Here is a 17,634-nt window from a genome sequence, read left to right on the forward strand (position 1 = left end):
GCTTTCTGTGGAAATGATTGTTCCCACACATGACTCATCTTCCTCCTGGGATTATTATGGATGTCAGCGTCGCGCCTTTTGTCTTCGGGAAGTTGTATTTCCTCATTAGAAATCTCTTGAGTAATTGCTCCCCTTCCTCTCCTCCAGCTTGTTTGCCATGAACTGGTTCCTGGAGGGAAGACCATTCCTGTTACAAATGAAAATAAGTGAGTATGGCAATTAAGTTTTTAAGGTCACCACTTGAAAGGACTTCATTCTGGCTCTCCAGGCTTACTTTGATAATTTATTAAGATAGATTGAAGTAGAAAGAGGCCATAAATATCATAATGGAATTTACTGGTTACAGTTCATAGGCCGAAGTCGTATTAAATTCGATTTGCAGAATAAGAATTGACAATTTATTTTTTTGCAGTAGCACTTCTAAGGTCAGAGGCACCCAGGCAGCGGTGTTGCTAGGAATTTAATGACGGCTGTAGGTGCAGACAGATGGGTTCTGAGCCGTTTGGGTGTGTAGTCCTGAACCCAGAGGGCGCAGAGGTGGAAAGACTCCTCGAAGGAGCAGATCACTTTGGAACAAGGGTGTGTGGCCACGGTATAGAACGCTATTCTCAAAGACAGCAGCGATGAACTCAGATGCAGCAGACAGGGCCTCATCCTGGGAAGACCCCAGGGCGAGGCGGCCTTGGCCCAGAAAGCAGCCTTTTATGAGTCTGTCAGCAGTGGTCCCTCAGAGCAATGCCCCTCCAGGCATGTGTGCACCCAGCCCGTCCTCACCTAATTGATCGCAGGGCCCGGCACAGGGAGTCGCTGTTGGCCCTTCTATCAGTCCGCCACTCTCCTCCTGTCAGCAGGCTTAGCTGAGCGTCTGAACTGCTCATCTGAGCTTTGCTGTCTTCAGTGACGGGTGAGAGCTTAGCCCTGCCCGGTAAGTCACGGGGATCAGATGCGCGTCACAGCTGCTGTCCCGAGCATCACGTCCCTCTCGGGTCGGATCGGTTAGTCCCTGCGCTCGGGTAGCTTTTATTTATTTAGACTGTCAGTACAGCAGACTGAATTATCATCACGATTGATTGATTCTCGTCATGCAGTTTTGGCTCTTGGCCTCAGGGCCTTCGTGTGACAAAAGCTGAGAAAGATCAGGGACCACAGGGTGGGAGGAAGATACCTGGGGGTGTCAGACAGCAGGGTGGGTCCTGAGCCTGCCTGCCATGTGCCTGCAACCATCCCTCCAGAGGATTTCACAGAAGAGCACACGCAGAGTATCTTCTGGGATGTCTGTTGCCACAGAGGGCCTTAATAAATGAGAGCAGTGACCCCACCATCGTCACGTGTATCCCCCCTCAGGAGGGCCCTGTTTTGCCAGGCGTGGCACGGGGGTGATGGTCAGAGCTGTATGTCCAGCAGCCAGTGGAGGTGGGTTGATGCAGTCAGAGTGAGGTTCCTGTCCTGCCTAGAAACCTACGTGGAAGGTCATTTCACAAACTCTTCCCTGTTCTTAGCATAAAACCTCAGTAGGTTTTATGAGGGCAAGGGCATTCCGTTTTGCAGGCTCTTTAAAAGGCCTGGCATCACCAGGACCCACTTCTTCAGGGGGAGGCCTGATCTTGCACCTCCTGGGTGTTCGCCAAGAAAGTCTCGCAGGCTCCCTGCCTCTCTTTTGGAAAAAGGAAAACTGTCAATCACCAGCTTCAACGAGCCCATGAAAGGAGTAGCAGTGATAGAAAAAGTCATATTTAAGTGTATCACGTGCAGGCTTGCCAATGGAAGCTTTTTTCCTTAATGTTTATTTGGGTTGCTGTGTAGGCTTTTCTCTAGTTGTGGCGCCTGGGAACTGCTGTCTAGTTGCAGTATACGCACTTCTCATTGCGGTGGCTTCTCCTGTTACAGAGCACAGGCTTTAGGCGCGCTGGCTTTAGTAGTGGCGGCACATGGGCTCAGCAGTTGTGGCGCAGGGGCTTAGTTGCCCCAAGGCATGTGGGATCCTCCCAGATCAGGGATCGAACCCACGTCTCCTACATTGGCCGGTGTATTCTTTACCACTGAGCCACCAGGGAAGCCTCTGGAAGCTTTTTTAAAACAGGAACATTTCCAAGGTCAGTAACTCAGATCTGTGCATCATGGGGTAAACAGATTTATTTGGACTGTACAGATTTGGAATGTTGAGAGTTGCCCCTGGGCTGGGCTCACGGTCTTCCGCCTCTGAGTATATGGTTTGCTAAGAAATCGGCCGTGCTGGCAAGCCTGTAGGAGCGGCTGTCCCCTGGCCTGAGGCGTTGCGTTGTGTCGTGAGCTGCACCTGCCGCTAGGAACCCTTGCTGGTGCTCCGACTTCTCCCTAAGCCTAATCGTCAGCCAGCTGCGTGTGGTTAAAACTTTCCGCAGCCCTGCCTTCTCATGGCCTGGACTCTGTCCAGTCTAGGAAGATTTTGACCGAAGTTTCTTTTCTTTTCTTATTTTATTTATTTGGCTCCACCAGGTCTTAGTTGTGGCACGCGGGATCTTCTGTTGCAGATACGGTATCTAGTTCCCTGACCAGGGATTGAATCCTGGCCCCCTGCACTGGGAGCTTGGAGTCTTGGCCACTGGAGCACCATGGACATCCCCTAAAGTTTCAGCATGAAACAGTTTTTCTCTGGAGAACTGAATAGTATCTTAAATGGTTTATGTCCAAAAGGATGAAATGAAATAAAAGTCCCTTCGTACTGAGAAGGGCCCTCTCCTTAGCTGGAGCACGGCTCACTGTGATGCTTGATGGTGGAGTGGTACCCCCTTGTCTGACCTGCTGGCTTGGGGAGGCGCGCAGGAGGTGATGCCCTTGACACCGAGGCTGTCCCGGTGGCTGGCCATGGGCTGTCCAGGAGAGCTGTCGTCCTCGTCGCTGTTGTCCTGGTGAAATGCCCTGGCGCTCCTTGTGTTTGTGTAAGAGACGCTTCAGAGCTGACCGACTCGTCTTCCAGCCCATCCTCAGCCTCCCGCCCTGCCCCGTTAATTTCCGTTGTTTTCCCCTGTTGGTGACAGAATTAGCTACATCCATCTGATGGCCCACTTTCGAATGCACACACAAATCAAGAACCAGACAGCTGCCCTCATTAGCGGCTTCCGTTCCATCATCAAGCCTGAGTGGATCCGGATGTTCTCGACCCCTGAGCTGCAGCGACTCATCTCTGGAGACAACGCCGAGATCGATCTGGAAGATCTGAAGTAAGGAGCGAGTGCGGGGGGCAAGAGTGAGATTCTTAGGCCTCCCAGAAAGCACGCTGCTCCTTCACCGGGCTCCTTTTGGAGGGTTCTCAGGGTCCTGCTTCCAGAGAGACTCCGACTCCCTGATCTTGCCTTCCCTGTGAACTGCTTTGGAAGAAAAGCTCAAAACCCTTGTCTCTCTGGAGACTAAGAAGGGGAAGCAGAGTCTGAGGCTGTGGTGGGGGGGCTCTCCGAAGTCCTGGGAGACAGATTCAGGGTCTCCTGTCAGCTTCTGCTGGGGAGCACCAGGGCCTGCCACGCAACACTCTGCCCATTGGGCTTTCGGGACCAGGGGTTATGAAGGCATGAACTTCTGACATAAGAGCAGTTGGTCGTCATCCAGGCCGGGCAGAGTTCACTGTGCCGCTTGTCTGAATTCCATGCCTGCCTGTGTCTGCACGCGCCCGGCAGCGTGTGTGGCTGAGCCCTTGTCTGTGTTGTTTTCAGGAAGCACACGGTGTACTACGGAGGTTTCCATGGGAGCCACAGGGTCATCATCTGGCTCTGGGATATCCTTGCCTCTGACTTCACGCCCGAAGAGAGAGCCATGTTTCTGAAGGTAGTTTATACGTTACCTCTGCGTTCATGGGGCCATCGTCCCAGAAGCTAATTATCAGGAGAATCAGTTTTTCCAGGGACTTCCCTCATGACCCAGTGGCTAAGACCCTGTCCTCCCAATGCAGGGAGCCTGGGTTCAATCCCTGGTCAGGGAGCTAGATCCCACATGCCACAACTAAGATCTGCTGCAGCCAAGTAAATAAAAATTTTTAAAAATCACACCTATTGGAAAAAAAGAGAGAATCAGTTTTTCTAACAGGGCCTCTTGTAAGCATCAGTCTCTGCCAACCTATAGCATGGCTCCCCCGCCTCCTAGGAAGAGGAAAGCAGGTCTCTACTAAGCATGCACTCACGCCCCTCACTGCGGGCGAGTTTGTGTCTCTCGGTGGCCTGTCCCCGTACCTGCAGTCCCTCGTCCTGGGCTTGCACTTTTCTGTGGCTGCAGACACTGAGGAGGGGTTGGGGGCGGCCCCAGAACCTTCCGACAGGAGGGGATGTGCCTTCTTGAGACATAACGATGGCAGAGCCCCACAGCTGCCCCTGCCCTCTGACCCTCCTCCCATCCCAGGAGGCTGACCGCGCCTCCCTCCCTGGAGCAGCCCTGGACGGCCGCAGGCAGCGGGCCCCAGCAGCCCGAACTGGGAGGGGCACAGACTCTTCCCGTGTCTGTCTCCACATCCTTCAGATGGTTGGAGTCATGCAATGCCCGAGGCCTGGTTAGAGGGGATCGGGTTCACAGTGGACTCAGCTCAGGGTGGAAATGCTTCTAAACCAGGTCTGTTGCTACAGTCTTTCTGGTGGAAAACACAGGATATTAGGCTAGTAATATATCTTGTCAATAGTTTTTGTAAAAACGGCTTTTGAAGCATGACACACAAACTTCTTGGACGGTCTCAGGAATCTCACTACCATTTATAACATTGTTTAAATGGGAATCTTTATTTTTAAGACCCAAGCACTCATCTTGCCAGGAAATCTTGACGCCAGCTCAGTGCTGTCAGTAGCAGGCCCCTGGATCCCCTCGAGGAGGGAAAGTGTTGCGCTGATGTCGAACTGAAGAAAGCGAAGGGATTCTTAGGACTTCCCTGGGCAGGGTAGCACTTGGATTTCCGGGCGGGTCGATGCCTCTGTCCAGGTAGGGCTAGTCCTTCATGGAAATGACTCGGGAACTGCTGTCTGAAAGATGCCAAGAATTCCAGGGCGGAAGCAAGGACACGAGGCTGGCCCCACAGCGCCCACTGGGGGCGTCCAGTGCCTTGGTCTACCCTCAGCCTTGCTGGCTCCCAAGGCCAGGTATTGGTCAGCCTGTTGAGAGCTGGTCAGGGGCCAAGCTCACAGGGACAGCCCTGCCACCTGCAGTCATCATGCCAGTGTGCCTGAGCTGCCAAGTGGGCAGGCAGGTGCCAAGCGAGCGAGCTGTTGGTGGCGTGATGCACGTTCTGGAGCCTCAGCCCTCAGCACAGGCCTCTCCCTGCCATGCTTAGCGGGCCCCCTGCCTCCTCCCTCTCCGGTGCTGTCCTTTGGTCACCCCCCACGGACAGCATCTCCCCACTCTGACTCCGGCCCTGCCTTGTGTTGCAGTTTGTGACGAGCTGTTCCCGGCCCCCACTCCTGGGATTCGCCTACCTCAAGCCTCCTTTCTCCATCCGCTGTGTTGAAGTGTCGGATGATCAGGTATACCACTGCTGGGGTAGGGCCAGCCCCACCGACCAGGCAGGGTGCTCACCGGTTGTGTCTACAGGGCGGGCCGCTCGGCGCCTTGGTGCCCCAGGCGGTCCCTTTCTCATGACTCCCTTGGGAAAGAATACCTGTGGGGTATTCTCGTAGCTGCTCGTGCCTCCCTGAACTTTCCAGGTCTGAACTGCAGCGTGGGAGAGGGGTTGGGATGTGGGCTCAGGAATGGGACAAGCTCAGGCCTCAAGTCCAGCTTCTCTACCTTCCAGCTCTGCACACCTGGGCCAGCGGCCAACTTCCTCCTCTGCAGAGGGACAGTGGACGCCCTTGGGGTGACCGCGTCCCGTGTGCCGCTGCCTGACCCACAGTGGGTGCTTGGGTGGTGGCCGTCGTTAGACGTTTCTCATCCCCATGAAAACCCAGGGGTCTCTGAGCAGTCGCTGCTCTCCAAGGTGCCCTGTCTGCACGCTGCACCCTCCTCTTAGGTGACACCAAATGACTCTCACCCCCTTACTGAAGGAAGGCCACCCTAGTTACAGTCCGTGCTGCCAAGATCAGGGAGAAAATGCTAGGCTGTTTCAGAAATGTTACCAAAACATGTGGACGGTGAGCGCTCCGGCTCTTTGAGAATTGGTTGACTGATCGTTAGCAGTTGACCAGAAGGCCGTTTCTCAGAGCTGCTTCATGCAGGCCCCTCTCTCTGTGGGGCACCTGAGGAGTCAGGCTCGCTTCCCGGGCACCCATCTCTCCAGTTATCCTCCTCGGGGGGACCAGCCTGGCCCTCTCCCAGGGTGCCCCCCTCAACCCGAGGCTGTGGGCTGTGCTTGCTTGCAGGACACGGGGGACACCCTGGGCAGCGTCCTCCGGGGCTTCTTCACCATCCGCAAGCGGGAGCCAGGCGGCCGCCTGCCCACCTCCTCCACCTGCTTCAACCTGCTCAAGCTGCCCAACTACAGCAAGAAGAGCGTCCTGCGGGAGAAGCTACGCTATGCCATCAGCATGAACACGGGCTTCGAGCTCTCCTAGCCCCTGCCCTGCCGACTTGAGGCTCCCAGGCAGCCTCAGCCCTTCTCTATAGCCATGAGATGCCCCTGTGGCCTCAAGAGCTTGGATGCACATGAGGACACGACCCAGCGCTCTCCAGGTGACACTAACGGGAAGCGGGTGTTGGAAATAAACCTCCAGACTCGGCCATCATCGGTCCCTCTTTCCCGCTTTCCAAGGGCCTCGCGCCCGGGCCTGTGACGGCAGCCGGGCTTCTCTTTTTGATAGTCTGGTCTTTTTGTGAGTCTTTCTGGTCCTTAACTTCCTGAGCAAGCCGTGCATGAACAAGTCCCAGGAACCCCCAGGCTCCAGAGTGGTTTTCAGGGCGTGGGCCTGAACCCACCAAGCCAACCAGGCGGGAGATGCTTCCCTTCCGTTTCTGAAAACTCTCAGGTAAGGCCTCGCCACGCCTCTATGCACCCGACAGTCTCGACCTCCGGCCCTTCCACAGCGGCCTCTCTGCAGCCAGCCAGGCCCGCTGGCTCCCAGGGCAGCAGAGGCACTGCCAGGGAGACCATGGGGCACCGGGGGCTGGGGGTGCTGTTCCCACCTGGGAGCCCCGTGTTCCCACGGCAGCGGTCCCCTGCCCACTCTCCCCTCAGGGGCTCCCGAGTCCTCGGCGGCCCGCTCCCATCTTGGGCACTTACATCAGCATCCTGAGCTTGGGAGAGAGAACCCATCAGTCCTGAAGAGCAGCTGCTTCCAGCAGGCGCTGGCTGCTTGTTGGCCACCCTTATAGTCCAGTGAGGGACACACACCAGCTGAAGGTCCCTGTCCCGTCTGGCAGTGGCTTCGCTCCGTAGATGGTAGAGGTCCTCAGAAACGTGGGTCTTGCGCCCCATCCTTCCTCGGCACCGGGAGCCCTTGACGCTGACGGGGGCTCACGAGGCCGAGGAACCGTGAGGGCGCTCCAGGCTGGTGTTTGGTGTTGCGCTTCGTTTTCTTCTCAACCCGCTGGACTCATCTGCCGTCAGCTTCACCTCTGTCTCGAGGACTGTGCTCCAGATCCAGGGAACCGAGGCACAGGCCCTGGTAGTGTCTGTGTGGACAGCCACGCTCCCTCGCCCGCCGCACCCGTGTGTCCCTGCCACCCAGACGGAAGCCAGACGAGAGGTCAGGAGTGCCCGGTCCCTCAGCCCTGCAGAGCCAGTGGAGGGTGCGCCATATAACTCTCCTCCAAGCAGAGAGAGAAAAAAAAAAACAAAACCCTTCCAGAAAGAACCTTCATGTTGGTGGCAAAGCAGGCAGGACTTATCTCTGTGGCCTCTGGCAGGGGGTCTCAGCCAGGTAGTGGCATCCTGCCCAGGCCCAGGCTGGCCCTGTTAGAGCCCCGGTTCTAAAAACCAGAGCGCGTGTTTTCCCTGATGGGAAGACGGCAAGAAATCTAAGGACAGACAGGAATTTGTTATTGTTATTTAAGATACATTAGTAACCTCAGATTCTGTGGACTTGCCCCTGTCTAAACACTCAGTTCCTTTGAAAGTCTCTTCTACACGTGTGTGTCGTGCTCCGGGCAGGTGGGTACATTTATGCCGGGGCCTGAAGGACTGTCAGCCACAGGAAGAGGTCTGCTGTGCGTTCCCTAGGAGGCCGCCGGGTGGGATCGCAGAAGGTGGTTCTGTGCACCACTGTCAGCTCGCTCTTTTGATGAAGAGGGGTAGTCTGTAATTCATTTAACTTCCGGCTGGCAGAATTGCACTAATGAAGCCCCCAACCTGTACTTCTCTAGCTGGTGTTCACAGACACCGTGATGGCTCTTGATGGCTCTGAAAAGTTGTGGGGGATGGGGTTGTTTTCATAGATAACTTATGGATTAAAACACGATCAAAGACTTTATTAAATTTGTATTTCAGCACACAGTGGCAGCTTTTTTATTTTCTTGGTCCATGCCTGGTGGCATGTGGGATCTTAGTTCCCCGACCAGGGATTGAACCTACACCCCCTGCAATGGAAGCTCGAGAGTCTGAAACCACTGGACCACCAGGGAAGTCCCTCTGTTCTGTTTCTCGTGTCAGGAAGGAGCGCTTTCGACCAAGCTTCTGGAGAGCTGACGATGGGGCATCTGGGGCTTAAAGAGCTCCGAGGCTCCCGTGGTGGGAAGAGGACTCAGGACGAGACAGCAGACAGCCGAGGCCACTGCCTCCCCAGGGTCAGCGCTAGTCACCTTTCAGATAAAGTTCAAGTCCCTTAGGCACACTCCATGTCCCCCACCTTGACCCATCCTTCTCACGCACTCTCCAGAGGCAGCCCCTCCCTGGATCACACGTCTCACCGGTAACATAATACGGTGACAGGTGTCTGCTGAATCCAGATAATTCGAAAATGCTCAAACTGAGATTTTCCAGCTCCTCTGGGTGTGTTCAGCTTTCCTCCCTTACCAAAGGTTGCAGTTGCAGGCCACGCCAGCCCTGTCTCATCCTGTCACACAAGCCCAGGTTTACACTTGGCAGAAAACCCATCTAACCCTGCCCATCTTTCCAGCTCCTCCTGGGAATTCTCGCTGACTCCTCTGGCCTGGGAGCATCTGAGCATCAGGAGAGGTCTTAAAAGCCTGACAGCTGGGGCACCGCCTCCCGAGAGGAATCGAGAGTAACTCTGAGAAGGGGCTGCTCTCAGGCCCAGACGGGAACCGTGGTTCTCTCCAGCCTTCGGAGCGTGGAGTCAGAATGAAGCAGCCTCCTCATTATAACCCTCATAATGGTTGACATTTGTTGCAAGCACGCTCTTAACAGGCCACAGCTGACTCCCCGAGTCCGGCTGAGTGCAGCTCTGAGGGCGCTGGAGAGACCTGGGGCTTCAGAGCATCTGGACCTGGGTTCGTGTCCAGCTCTGCCTCCCACCAGGTGGGAGGCCGGGGGCAGGGCCCCTTGCTTCTCTGGGCTTCCACTGAATAAGGAGCAAGGCACCCTCCACTGAGAAGGGGAATGAGAAGGGCTTCCTCTCCAGAGCTGTTTTCTGCTGATCTCCTGCTGGGCTCCAGGCCTGGCCCCAGGGGCATGGCTCCTTCTCTGCCCAAGCCCCGACTGAGCTTCGAGCTTCCATGTGCACTCAGGCCAGGCGTCTCCCCAACCCAGGACTCACGGCCACATTCCCTTTGCACTTAGCTCTTGGGAATTTGGGGGTACTGGGGTGAGTCTGTGGGATTACAGATCTTCCACCAAGAAGCCAAATGGCTGGCATCCACTCAGGGACAGCAGAAGCAGTCCTGCTGAAGACAGACCCAGAGGACCCCACAGAGGAGCTGAATCAGAGTGTCATGGACACTCACCTGCACACTGAGTCCCCGGGGAGGTCCTACTTCCGCATGTCTGGCTGATCCACCACGCCACAGACCACACTGGGAGCAAGGGTCAGGGTGCTGTCTTCCACGGCCCAGCCATCAGGCGAAGACCCTGGCCTTGGCATCAGAAACAAGCACAGATCAGCTGAGTGACCCCGGGTAAGTTTCTAACTCCCTGAACCTTCTTGCCTCAGCAGCAAAATTGCCTCAGTAATAGTTGTCTCTGTCCCGAGAACCTCACAGTCAGGAAACGGGCTGTGGGCCCACAGGATGGGTGCTGGGCCCAGCCCGGCCGCCCACTGGCTGTGACCGACTTGACCACCTCTACGAACCTCTGGTTCCTTCTCTCAGAACTGGGTGGAGTGAGGCACTTGAAGAGCATCTTCCTGGTAGCAAATAGTGCACGGGTCAAAAAGAGGGGTTTAAGTAGGAAAGGGCCGATAAAAGAGGCGTTTTTTCATTTTCACTTGGAAAGAGGGTTTCCCCCTTTTTTTGGAGATGGGAAGGGAGGCATCTGGGGCAGAGGAAGCATCCAGACCAGAGGGGTGGAGGTGGTGGGGGGTGGTTAGAACACATCTGTCAGCAAGGACAGGAGTGGGGGCGTCATGCCATGAATGGTGATGATGGTAGCTGTCTCCCCCCGGCTTTCGCCCAGGCCCAGCTCTGTGCTCAGCCCTCTGCACGAGCAGTCACGTTGCATCCACCTGAGGACCCTGGGCCCCGAGGGTCACTGCTCGGTTCTGCAGATGAGGAGGACACAGTTTCAGAGAGGTGGATTCACTTGCCTGAAGCCACACAGCTCAAAAGCACGGGAAGTGGGATTTAGCCCTGCGTCAGCGTGGCCAGGGAGGTCACCCTTCCACCTCCACGGGCCCTGCGGCCATAGGGAAGTGTCCCTGACGGACACCCCATGCGGTGGGGGCTTCCGGGGGTGGGAAAGCCAAGGGGGCTGGAAATCGTGGGGTGCAAACAGACCCGGGGGAGCTTCAGGAGACGGACCCTCCAGCGGCAGGCAGGGGAGCCTGAAGGAGGCAGGAAGAGACAAGTCAGGAGGCGCAGGGACGCTTTGTCCTCCATGGTCCTTTCCCCCTCCCCCTGGCCCTGGCCCCACTGACATCCTGCCCTGCCCGTGGCCCACCCAGAGTCCAGGGAAAGGGGGCGCCACCCACGTGGAGCAGTGCAGGACCACGTGAAGTTGGCCCTGCAGCCTGGGTGGTGTGGTCCCCATTACAGAGGGTGCCAGATGGGCCTGGCAAGCTGGCAGGTGTCCCAGCCCAGGAGCTGGCCCGGGAAACCAGACTGCCAGGGAGTTCAGGCCAAGTCCATTCATCCAGCAAATATTAATAGATACCCAGGACCTACTAGGCTCCAGGCTGGGCTAGGCGCTGGCGGTTCAGGTGGAAGAACGTGGATCCCACCCTGCCCTGCAGCGCTCGCGGTGGGGTTGTGAAAGAAGCGTGACTATCCGAGGAGACCTCGCACAGGTTGGTGGCTGTGCCTGCCTGACCCTCCTGCCTCTCTGTTACAGCTTTAGGCTCGTTGCTCCTCCCTCCCTAAAGGGGTTTAGTGAGACATCCAATCCTACCTCTGCTTCCTTGAACCCTCCCCAAAGCACCCAACAGGAGCCCAAGTCCTCTAAGTTCTTTGAGACACCCGCTTCCTGCATCATGTGCTAACTTGCTGACACAAGACAATTTGCCCAACTGTGGGCGCAATCTTAGTCTTTGGCAGGAGGGCACTGTAAATCAAAAACCCAAAAGTGCCCCCCGAACAAAGCTTTTGTCTCAACTAAATGCAGCCTGGCAGGGAGGGGAGCAGGACCTGCTCCTAAAACAGCGGGGAAACAGCCCTCGAGGGAACTGAGACAAACCAGCCCAAGGAAGTGGCTTCTAGAACCATGGCTTCTGGAACCACAGCCTCTGCCCCCAAGAGACCTGCCTGCTACGTGATGGAGGCAGGAGGTTGGAGGTGGGCTGGGGTGGGAGGTGTCAAGCCATTTCTCACCAGCTTTAATCTTAACTTTGCATGTTTTAATGTGAAATGTAATTACAGATTCTAAATTATAGTGATGCGCCCATCAGGGCTGACTAATCAATTAGTCAGATAGATTTATAAGGATTTCGTTCTCAGATATTCTATGACCCTTGATGTGTTGTCTCAAGGCCCTGAGAAATCCCTTTCCTGCCCTTTTGCTCTTGTGGGGGAGCCGTAGGGTTGAGAGAACCCTAAAAGGCAGCCTGAAGATCCATACCCACTTCTGAAGTTCCCACCCTTTGGAAATCTGTGAGGGCTTTGGCCCAAGATTCAGAAATGTCAAACACACACGATTTATTCCATTACCTCCATAGCAAGTCATGGCAGACATTACTAATGGATTACCAAACTCGTTCCTGCGGAATCTGGATCCAGCTTCAAGTTCCTTCTTCCCGCAGCCCCTCAGGCAGCCACTGCCGATCAGTCAGACTTGGCGTTGTTTCTTGCTGTCTCTGAGATAAGCCCTGTCTCAGCAGAACAAAGTTGAAAAAAGGAAGCTGGATTCTGCCCTGGAAGGCCCGAAGTCAAGTGGTGGTTTTTCCACTTGCTGACTGCAGCACCTAGGAGTCATTCCTCTACGGGTCAGGGCACCAGCTTGTCCAGGTGAACGCAGGGTGATAATGCAGGATGAAAACCCACACGAGATGATTAAATGTGGAAGTCTGCTGTCTCCTCTCAAATTCTGTACAAGTCAAAGATGCAGCAAGCAACAGAGGAGAAAGAAGGATGCCAGCGTCCTGTGAAAAGCTGGCGTGAGGCCCTGCCGGGGGCCCTTCAGCGGGGCTGTGATCATATCTCTTCCCTCCGCTGTCGTCCTAGAATGGAAGCCAAGTGTCCACACGCAGGCTGCCTGGGGGGCTGCTCTGCAGACAGACGGCTGTCTCCAACAGAACAAACTCAGGGCACGGTCCCTGGGCTTCTAGTCTTTGGAGAGGCCCTGCGGCTTTGGCTACTGGTGGCCACCCTCTCCTGGGGCTGTGCTCTTGCAGGGAAAGCAGTTGTCAGTTTCCTTACGCTTTTAAAATTATGTTTATCACACAAGTAAGCCTCTGTCATATTATGTTTATCACACAAGTAACCCAAATTCATCATTAAAAAAACTAGAAAATTAAAACAAAAATGAAAGTTTAAACCACCCAGTAATCCTGTGATTTAGAGGTAAGTATTGTTAACGCAGGGCTTCCCTGGTGGCTCAGACTGTAAAGAATCTGCCTGCGATGCAGGAGACCTAGGTTGCATTCCTGGTCGGGAAGATCCCCTGGAGAAGGGAATGGCAACCCACTCAAGTATTCTTGCGTGAAGAATTTCAAGGACAGAGGAGCCTGGTGAGCTACATACAGTCTGTGGGGTCACAAAGAGTCAGACACAACTGAGCGACTCACACACAGATACACACACACATTATTAACATATGGAACAGATCCTTGCATTTTTTTTACACTCTAGTATATTTACACTTGTTTATCTCTCTAACAGGATTTCTATCATTCTATACCTCTCATTTTATAACTTGGGTTTTTTTTTCACTTTATAGATTATCAACACTTTTCCATAGTAATAAAAGTATAAATACCATCCTTTTCAGTAGCTTTATGATATTTCTTACAGTCCTTTATTGTTAAATATCCATTCTTGAATAATGAGCTCCCTATTTTTGGACATTTGTTTCCAATTTTTCTCTTTAATGAGCAGCAGGCACTGAAAACCAAGAACAATAACCCTATGATTTCACTGATGAATCTCTTTCCTTCGGTGAAATTCTCAGACTTGGAGTTATGGGGCCAGAAGGACGCACATTTCCATGACTCGGATAGGCATTGCCAGAGCGCCCTTCTGAGAGGTCGAACCAGACGCCACCCCCCCAACAGCGTGGAGTCAGCGTTTCTCTCTCCCCGCTGACGTCTGCAGGTGGAGATCCACAGGCTCGGAACTCTCTCCAGCTGCTGGTCCTGCAACCATATCCCCGAAGGCCCCAGGACTCCAGTTCCTCTTCTCCCAATCCCCACCCCAAAGTACCCGAGAGAACCAGTCACCAGGCAGATCCAGGGTCCCAATACCACCTGGCGTGGCCACCAGCAGACTCCAACCCCGCTCCCCTTCCACGTGGGCGCCTGAATACCTCTTCTCGAGGCCCGCAGCCCCCACCTCTTGACGGGACAGCGAGCTTCTGAGTTATCGGCAGCCTTATTTCCCTCTACAGCTCCTACAGAGTTAACAGATGTACGCACGTCTGAGGCAGTCATGCGGTAAGAGACTTTGGGGCCAATCCTTCCCGTTTTGACAGTGTGTAATCGAGGTAAAGCCATAAATTTTATAAACAAGAATAAACGACCCTCAGCAACATATGTCTGCTCGACCCTTCCAAGGTGATCGTAAATAAAGGCACCTGCTTGCCGGGGAGGGGCGTGGGCACCGCAGATGGCCAGAGTCAAGGGCCAGAGGGTCTCTGCCTTGGGAGCATCTGGTGGGGGAGGACCCCCCACACCCTGGTCCTGGGTGGACTGAACACCTTTCTGCCATTTATTCAATCTCTTCCGCAGGCTGCCTTTGCCCTGGTGTACCGGGAGCTGGCCTGCGTCTCACCCTTCCTCGGAGAGGTCGCTTGAAGCGGGGTCCTCCTGGGTTTATGGTCCCCTCTTCTCCTCCTCAGGGCTTCCCTGGTAGCTCAGTGTTAAAGAAGCTGCCTGTCAAGGCAGGAGACACAGGTTCGATCCCTGGATCGGAAAGATCCCCTGGAGGAGGAAATGGCAACCCACTCCAGTATTCTCACCTGGGAAATCCCTTGAACAGAAGAGCCTGGCAGGCTACAGTCCATGAGGTCCTAAGAGTCAGATGTGACTTAGTGGCTCAACAACTTCTCCTTCTCCTCTGCCCAAGTTGTCACACTCTCTGTCCCAAGAGGAAACTCTCGCGGGAATCTGAAGACCAGTCTTCTTGTCTAGCTCTGCTACTGCCCACAGGGAGTCCACGGGCAGCGACCCCTTAAAGCTCTCGCTGGCCTGTGACCAGGTCACCTTCCCTTTCACTTTGGCCCTGGTGCTCCTGGAGCCACGTCCCCCTGGCTGACCTGGCCCCGCCAGGGGGGACCCTGTCTCCCGCAGCCTCAGGACATCTAAGCAAACCAGACATGCTGCTCAGTTGGTCCTCTGCATCACCCGGGCCTGAGCTATTGAAAGTGCTTTGAAAAAGGATAAACCCTTGATTCAACAATAGCTACATTTTCTTTTTTTTGAGCTGCAGCCATGTGCCACGCCCATGTAGGCCCATGGGCATATTTCCTGAACTCTTGGAAGCTGGTATCATTATTCCCAAAGATTAAAGTAGGCAATGGAGGCTCAGAGTGGTTGCAGGATTTTCTCAAAGTGCCTCAGCTAGGAAGTGGCAGAGCTGGAACTTGAATTCAAATAGTAACAATCAACTATAATAATAGCAGCTAACATGTGACAGGGGCACCCTGAGCCTTTTAAACATTGCCTCATTAATCTCTCCCAGTGGCCCTGTGGGGTAGATATGCTTCACATTCCCATTTTACAGACAAAGAAGTAAGTCTCAGGAAGATGGAACGACTGGCCTGAAGTCGTGACGCTAGGAAGTGATAGAGCTGGTCTTGAACCCCGGTCTGCCTGAAGCCAATGCCTGCGCTGAGCATTTGACTGTTGCTCTCACCCCTGTGCTCCTTGTCACACCTCTGTGGCTCCACATGGCTGGCAGCGAGGCTGATGAAGCAGGCAGCCCCATGCATGGATTCGCTCCTGCAGCGGGTGCTATACTGGAGAGCTAAGAGCAAGGGTTCTTCACTGGGGCTTCCACAGAGCTCTTCAGGTTGTACACGGACTGTGAACACCTGTGTGTCTGTGTCTATCCAGGGAGAAGGTGCACAGAGCCTTCATCCCAAGTCTCTGAATCTGGGGACTTCCTGGGTGGTCCAGTGGTTAAGACTCGTCGCTCCCCAATGCGGGGGACCCAGCTTCAATCCCTGCTCAGGGAACTAGATCTCGCATGCCACAGTGAAGATCAGAGATCCTGTGTGCTGCCACTGAGACCCAGCGCAGCCAAATAAATAAATGTTTAAAAGAAACTTCCGAATCTGTGGATGGGTAAACACCAGGACACCCCCCAAAGTTCCTGGGTCCCCCCCAACCAGCACGTCTCCTGCTTCAGCTCGCATCCCAGCACTGTCTCCCATGATGGACTCCAGAGAAGAAAAGCGACAGGTCGAGGCAAATGAACCCCGCACCCCAGCTGGGCTGCAAAGGAGGCCTCGGTCCCCTCTGTAAGCAAGATCAGACCGGCCTGAAGGGAGGGATGAGGCACAAAGCCTCCCAGGCACTGATTTATGTAGCGTTCATGTGGAATTTATTACACAAAGGATTTTATTCAATTAAACTTGAAATGCGTCTGGGTTCTTAAAGGTTCAGTAGTGATAACTGGGACAGAGGGATCATAAAACTGGATGGGTTGTCGGAGAAAGGTGTCAGGGCAGGGTAGGGAGGAGATGAGGGTGACATTGCAGCTGACGGGGGGGATTCAGTACCGGGGACGTTTGTCATTGGGATGTGTTACAAGTTTGGGCTGTGAAAATTACTCGGTGAAAAAAATGCACATTAACAATAGCCATGAAATATCAGTTAAGGGAAACTAGGTTGAGAAATGAGACAGCAGAATCTATTAGCGCCTGACATTGTTCTCGGCGGCCCAGGTCATGATTAAAATGACTGTCAAATGGCGGCAGGGGGAGGGGCACCCGGCCAGGAGTCACAGGGCCACGTCCTGGGCCCACATCCTGGCGTTGACTCCCTGACACGAGTTCGTTCTCAAGTCTGTTCCCCCCACTGCTAGGAGGACACGGACGGTGCCTCCCTTGGGGCTGCTGGGTGATTTCAACAAGATAATGTCGGTGGAGCCCCCGGCCTGGGGCCTGGCATGTCAACCCTTCAGTGATGTCACCCAGTGGGCTTCTCGCTGCTGGTATATCCAACCACCTCCGGCTGTGGCACTAAATACATTCCTGAGAGCCAGACCAGGACCAGCAGGAGGCAGGTAGAGCACTTTCTTGGGTGCAAACTGTATGGAAATGCCTCCAAATCCAGGAAGCAAGAGAAATAATGCTTTCATGCCATAATTTTTTAAAAACCAAAATTATGCAAAAAAATCTGATTGATAAGGTATCACAATTATAAATAAAAACTGCCTGCCCTTTCTCCCCCGACCCTTGTTACTGTGTGATGGAAACAATCATTTACGAGGGTTGACAGTGGCTGTAAATGGGCTCTGTTTACAATCATGTTTTGATTGTGGAGTTTTGTTAACTTTTCCCACTGGGTTCCAGACCCAGGAGGATCTTTTGAGGAGTGTCTGGGGGATGAACACATTTTTCCTTTTCCTTCTGGCTCCCACGTGGCTGTGTCAGGCACAGGACATGCCTGCATCTGAACGTTTCTCGGGGATGTTTGTCTCTTCGAGTGTTTGTTTCTCAGAGATGTTCACAATGGAAGGGATGGTGTGGAGCGGTCGGGACTTGGGAACCTGGGGCTACCATCTGGCCTGTGACAGCCCTTCCCAGCAAGGGCTGGTGGGGCGTGGATTTGGCTACAGGCAAAAGGCCTTATTTCAAAGATTAGCCCTTGAGGACACTATCTACTCAAACCACTTCTCTTGTCCTTTGTAGGATGGTCTACCATGGTAGGGAGTGCAGGACTGTTTATTATGTACAAACTGCTCCTTCTAGGATGATGCTGCAGGAAAGATCGAGTGACTTGACGGATTCTAGGAGCTCCTGGAACATACCCCCTCCCCAGCCCAGCC

The 17,634-nt window shown here is 54.2% G+C and overlaps 1 protein-coding gene across 6 annotated transcripts in view; it reads left to right on the plus strand.

Annotated features, from left to right (window-relative positions):
• Positions 1-8,372, plus strand: part of UBE3B (ubiquitin protein ligase E3B) — a 46,426-nt gene extending 38,054 nt beyond the window's left edge. For all 6 annotated transcript variants that reach the window (XM_027566517.1, XM_027566520.1, XM_027566514.1 and 3 more), the window contains 5 exons: positions 148-206; positions 3,018-3,200; positions 3,687-3,798; positions 5,379-5,471; positions 6,306-8,372. In XM_027566517.1, the coding sequence (XP_027422318.1) occupies positions 148-206; positions 3,018-3,200; positions 3,687-3,798; positions 5,379-5,471; positions 6,306-6,497 (639 nt within the window). In that variant the 3' untranslated portion in view covers positions 6,498-8,372. The remainder of the gene's footprint in view (positions 1-147; positions 207-3,017; positions 3,201-3,686; positions 3,799-5,378; positions 5,472-6,305) is intronic.
• The last annotated feature ends 9,262 nt before the right edge of the window (positions 8,373-17,634 follow it).

The sequence above is a fragment of the Bos indicus x Bos taurus genome, chromosome 17, assembly GCF_003369695.1.
Source record: "Bos indicus x Bos taurus breed Angus x Brahman F1 hybrid chromosome 17, Bos_hybrid_MaternalHap_v2.0, whole genome shotgun sequence".
NCBI lineage: Eukaryota > Metazoa > Chordata > Mammalia > Artiodactyla > Bovidae > Bos > Bos indicus x Bos taurus.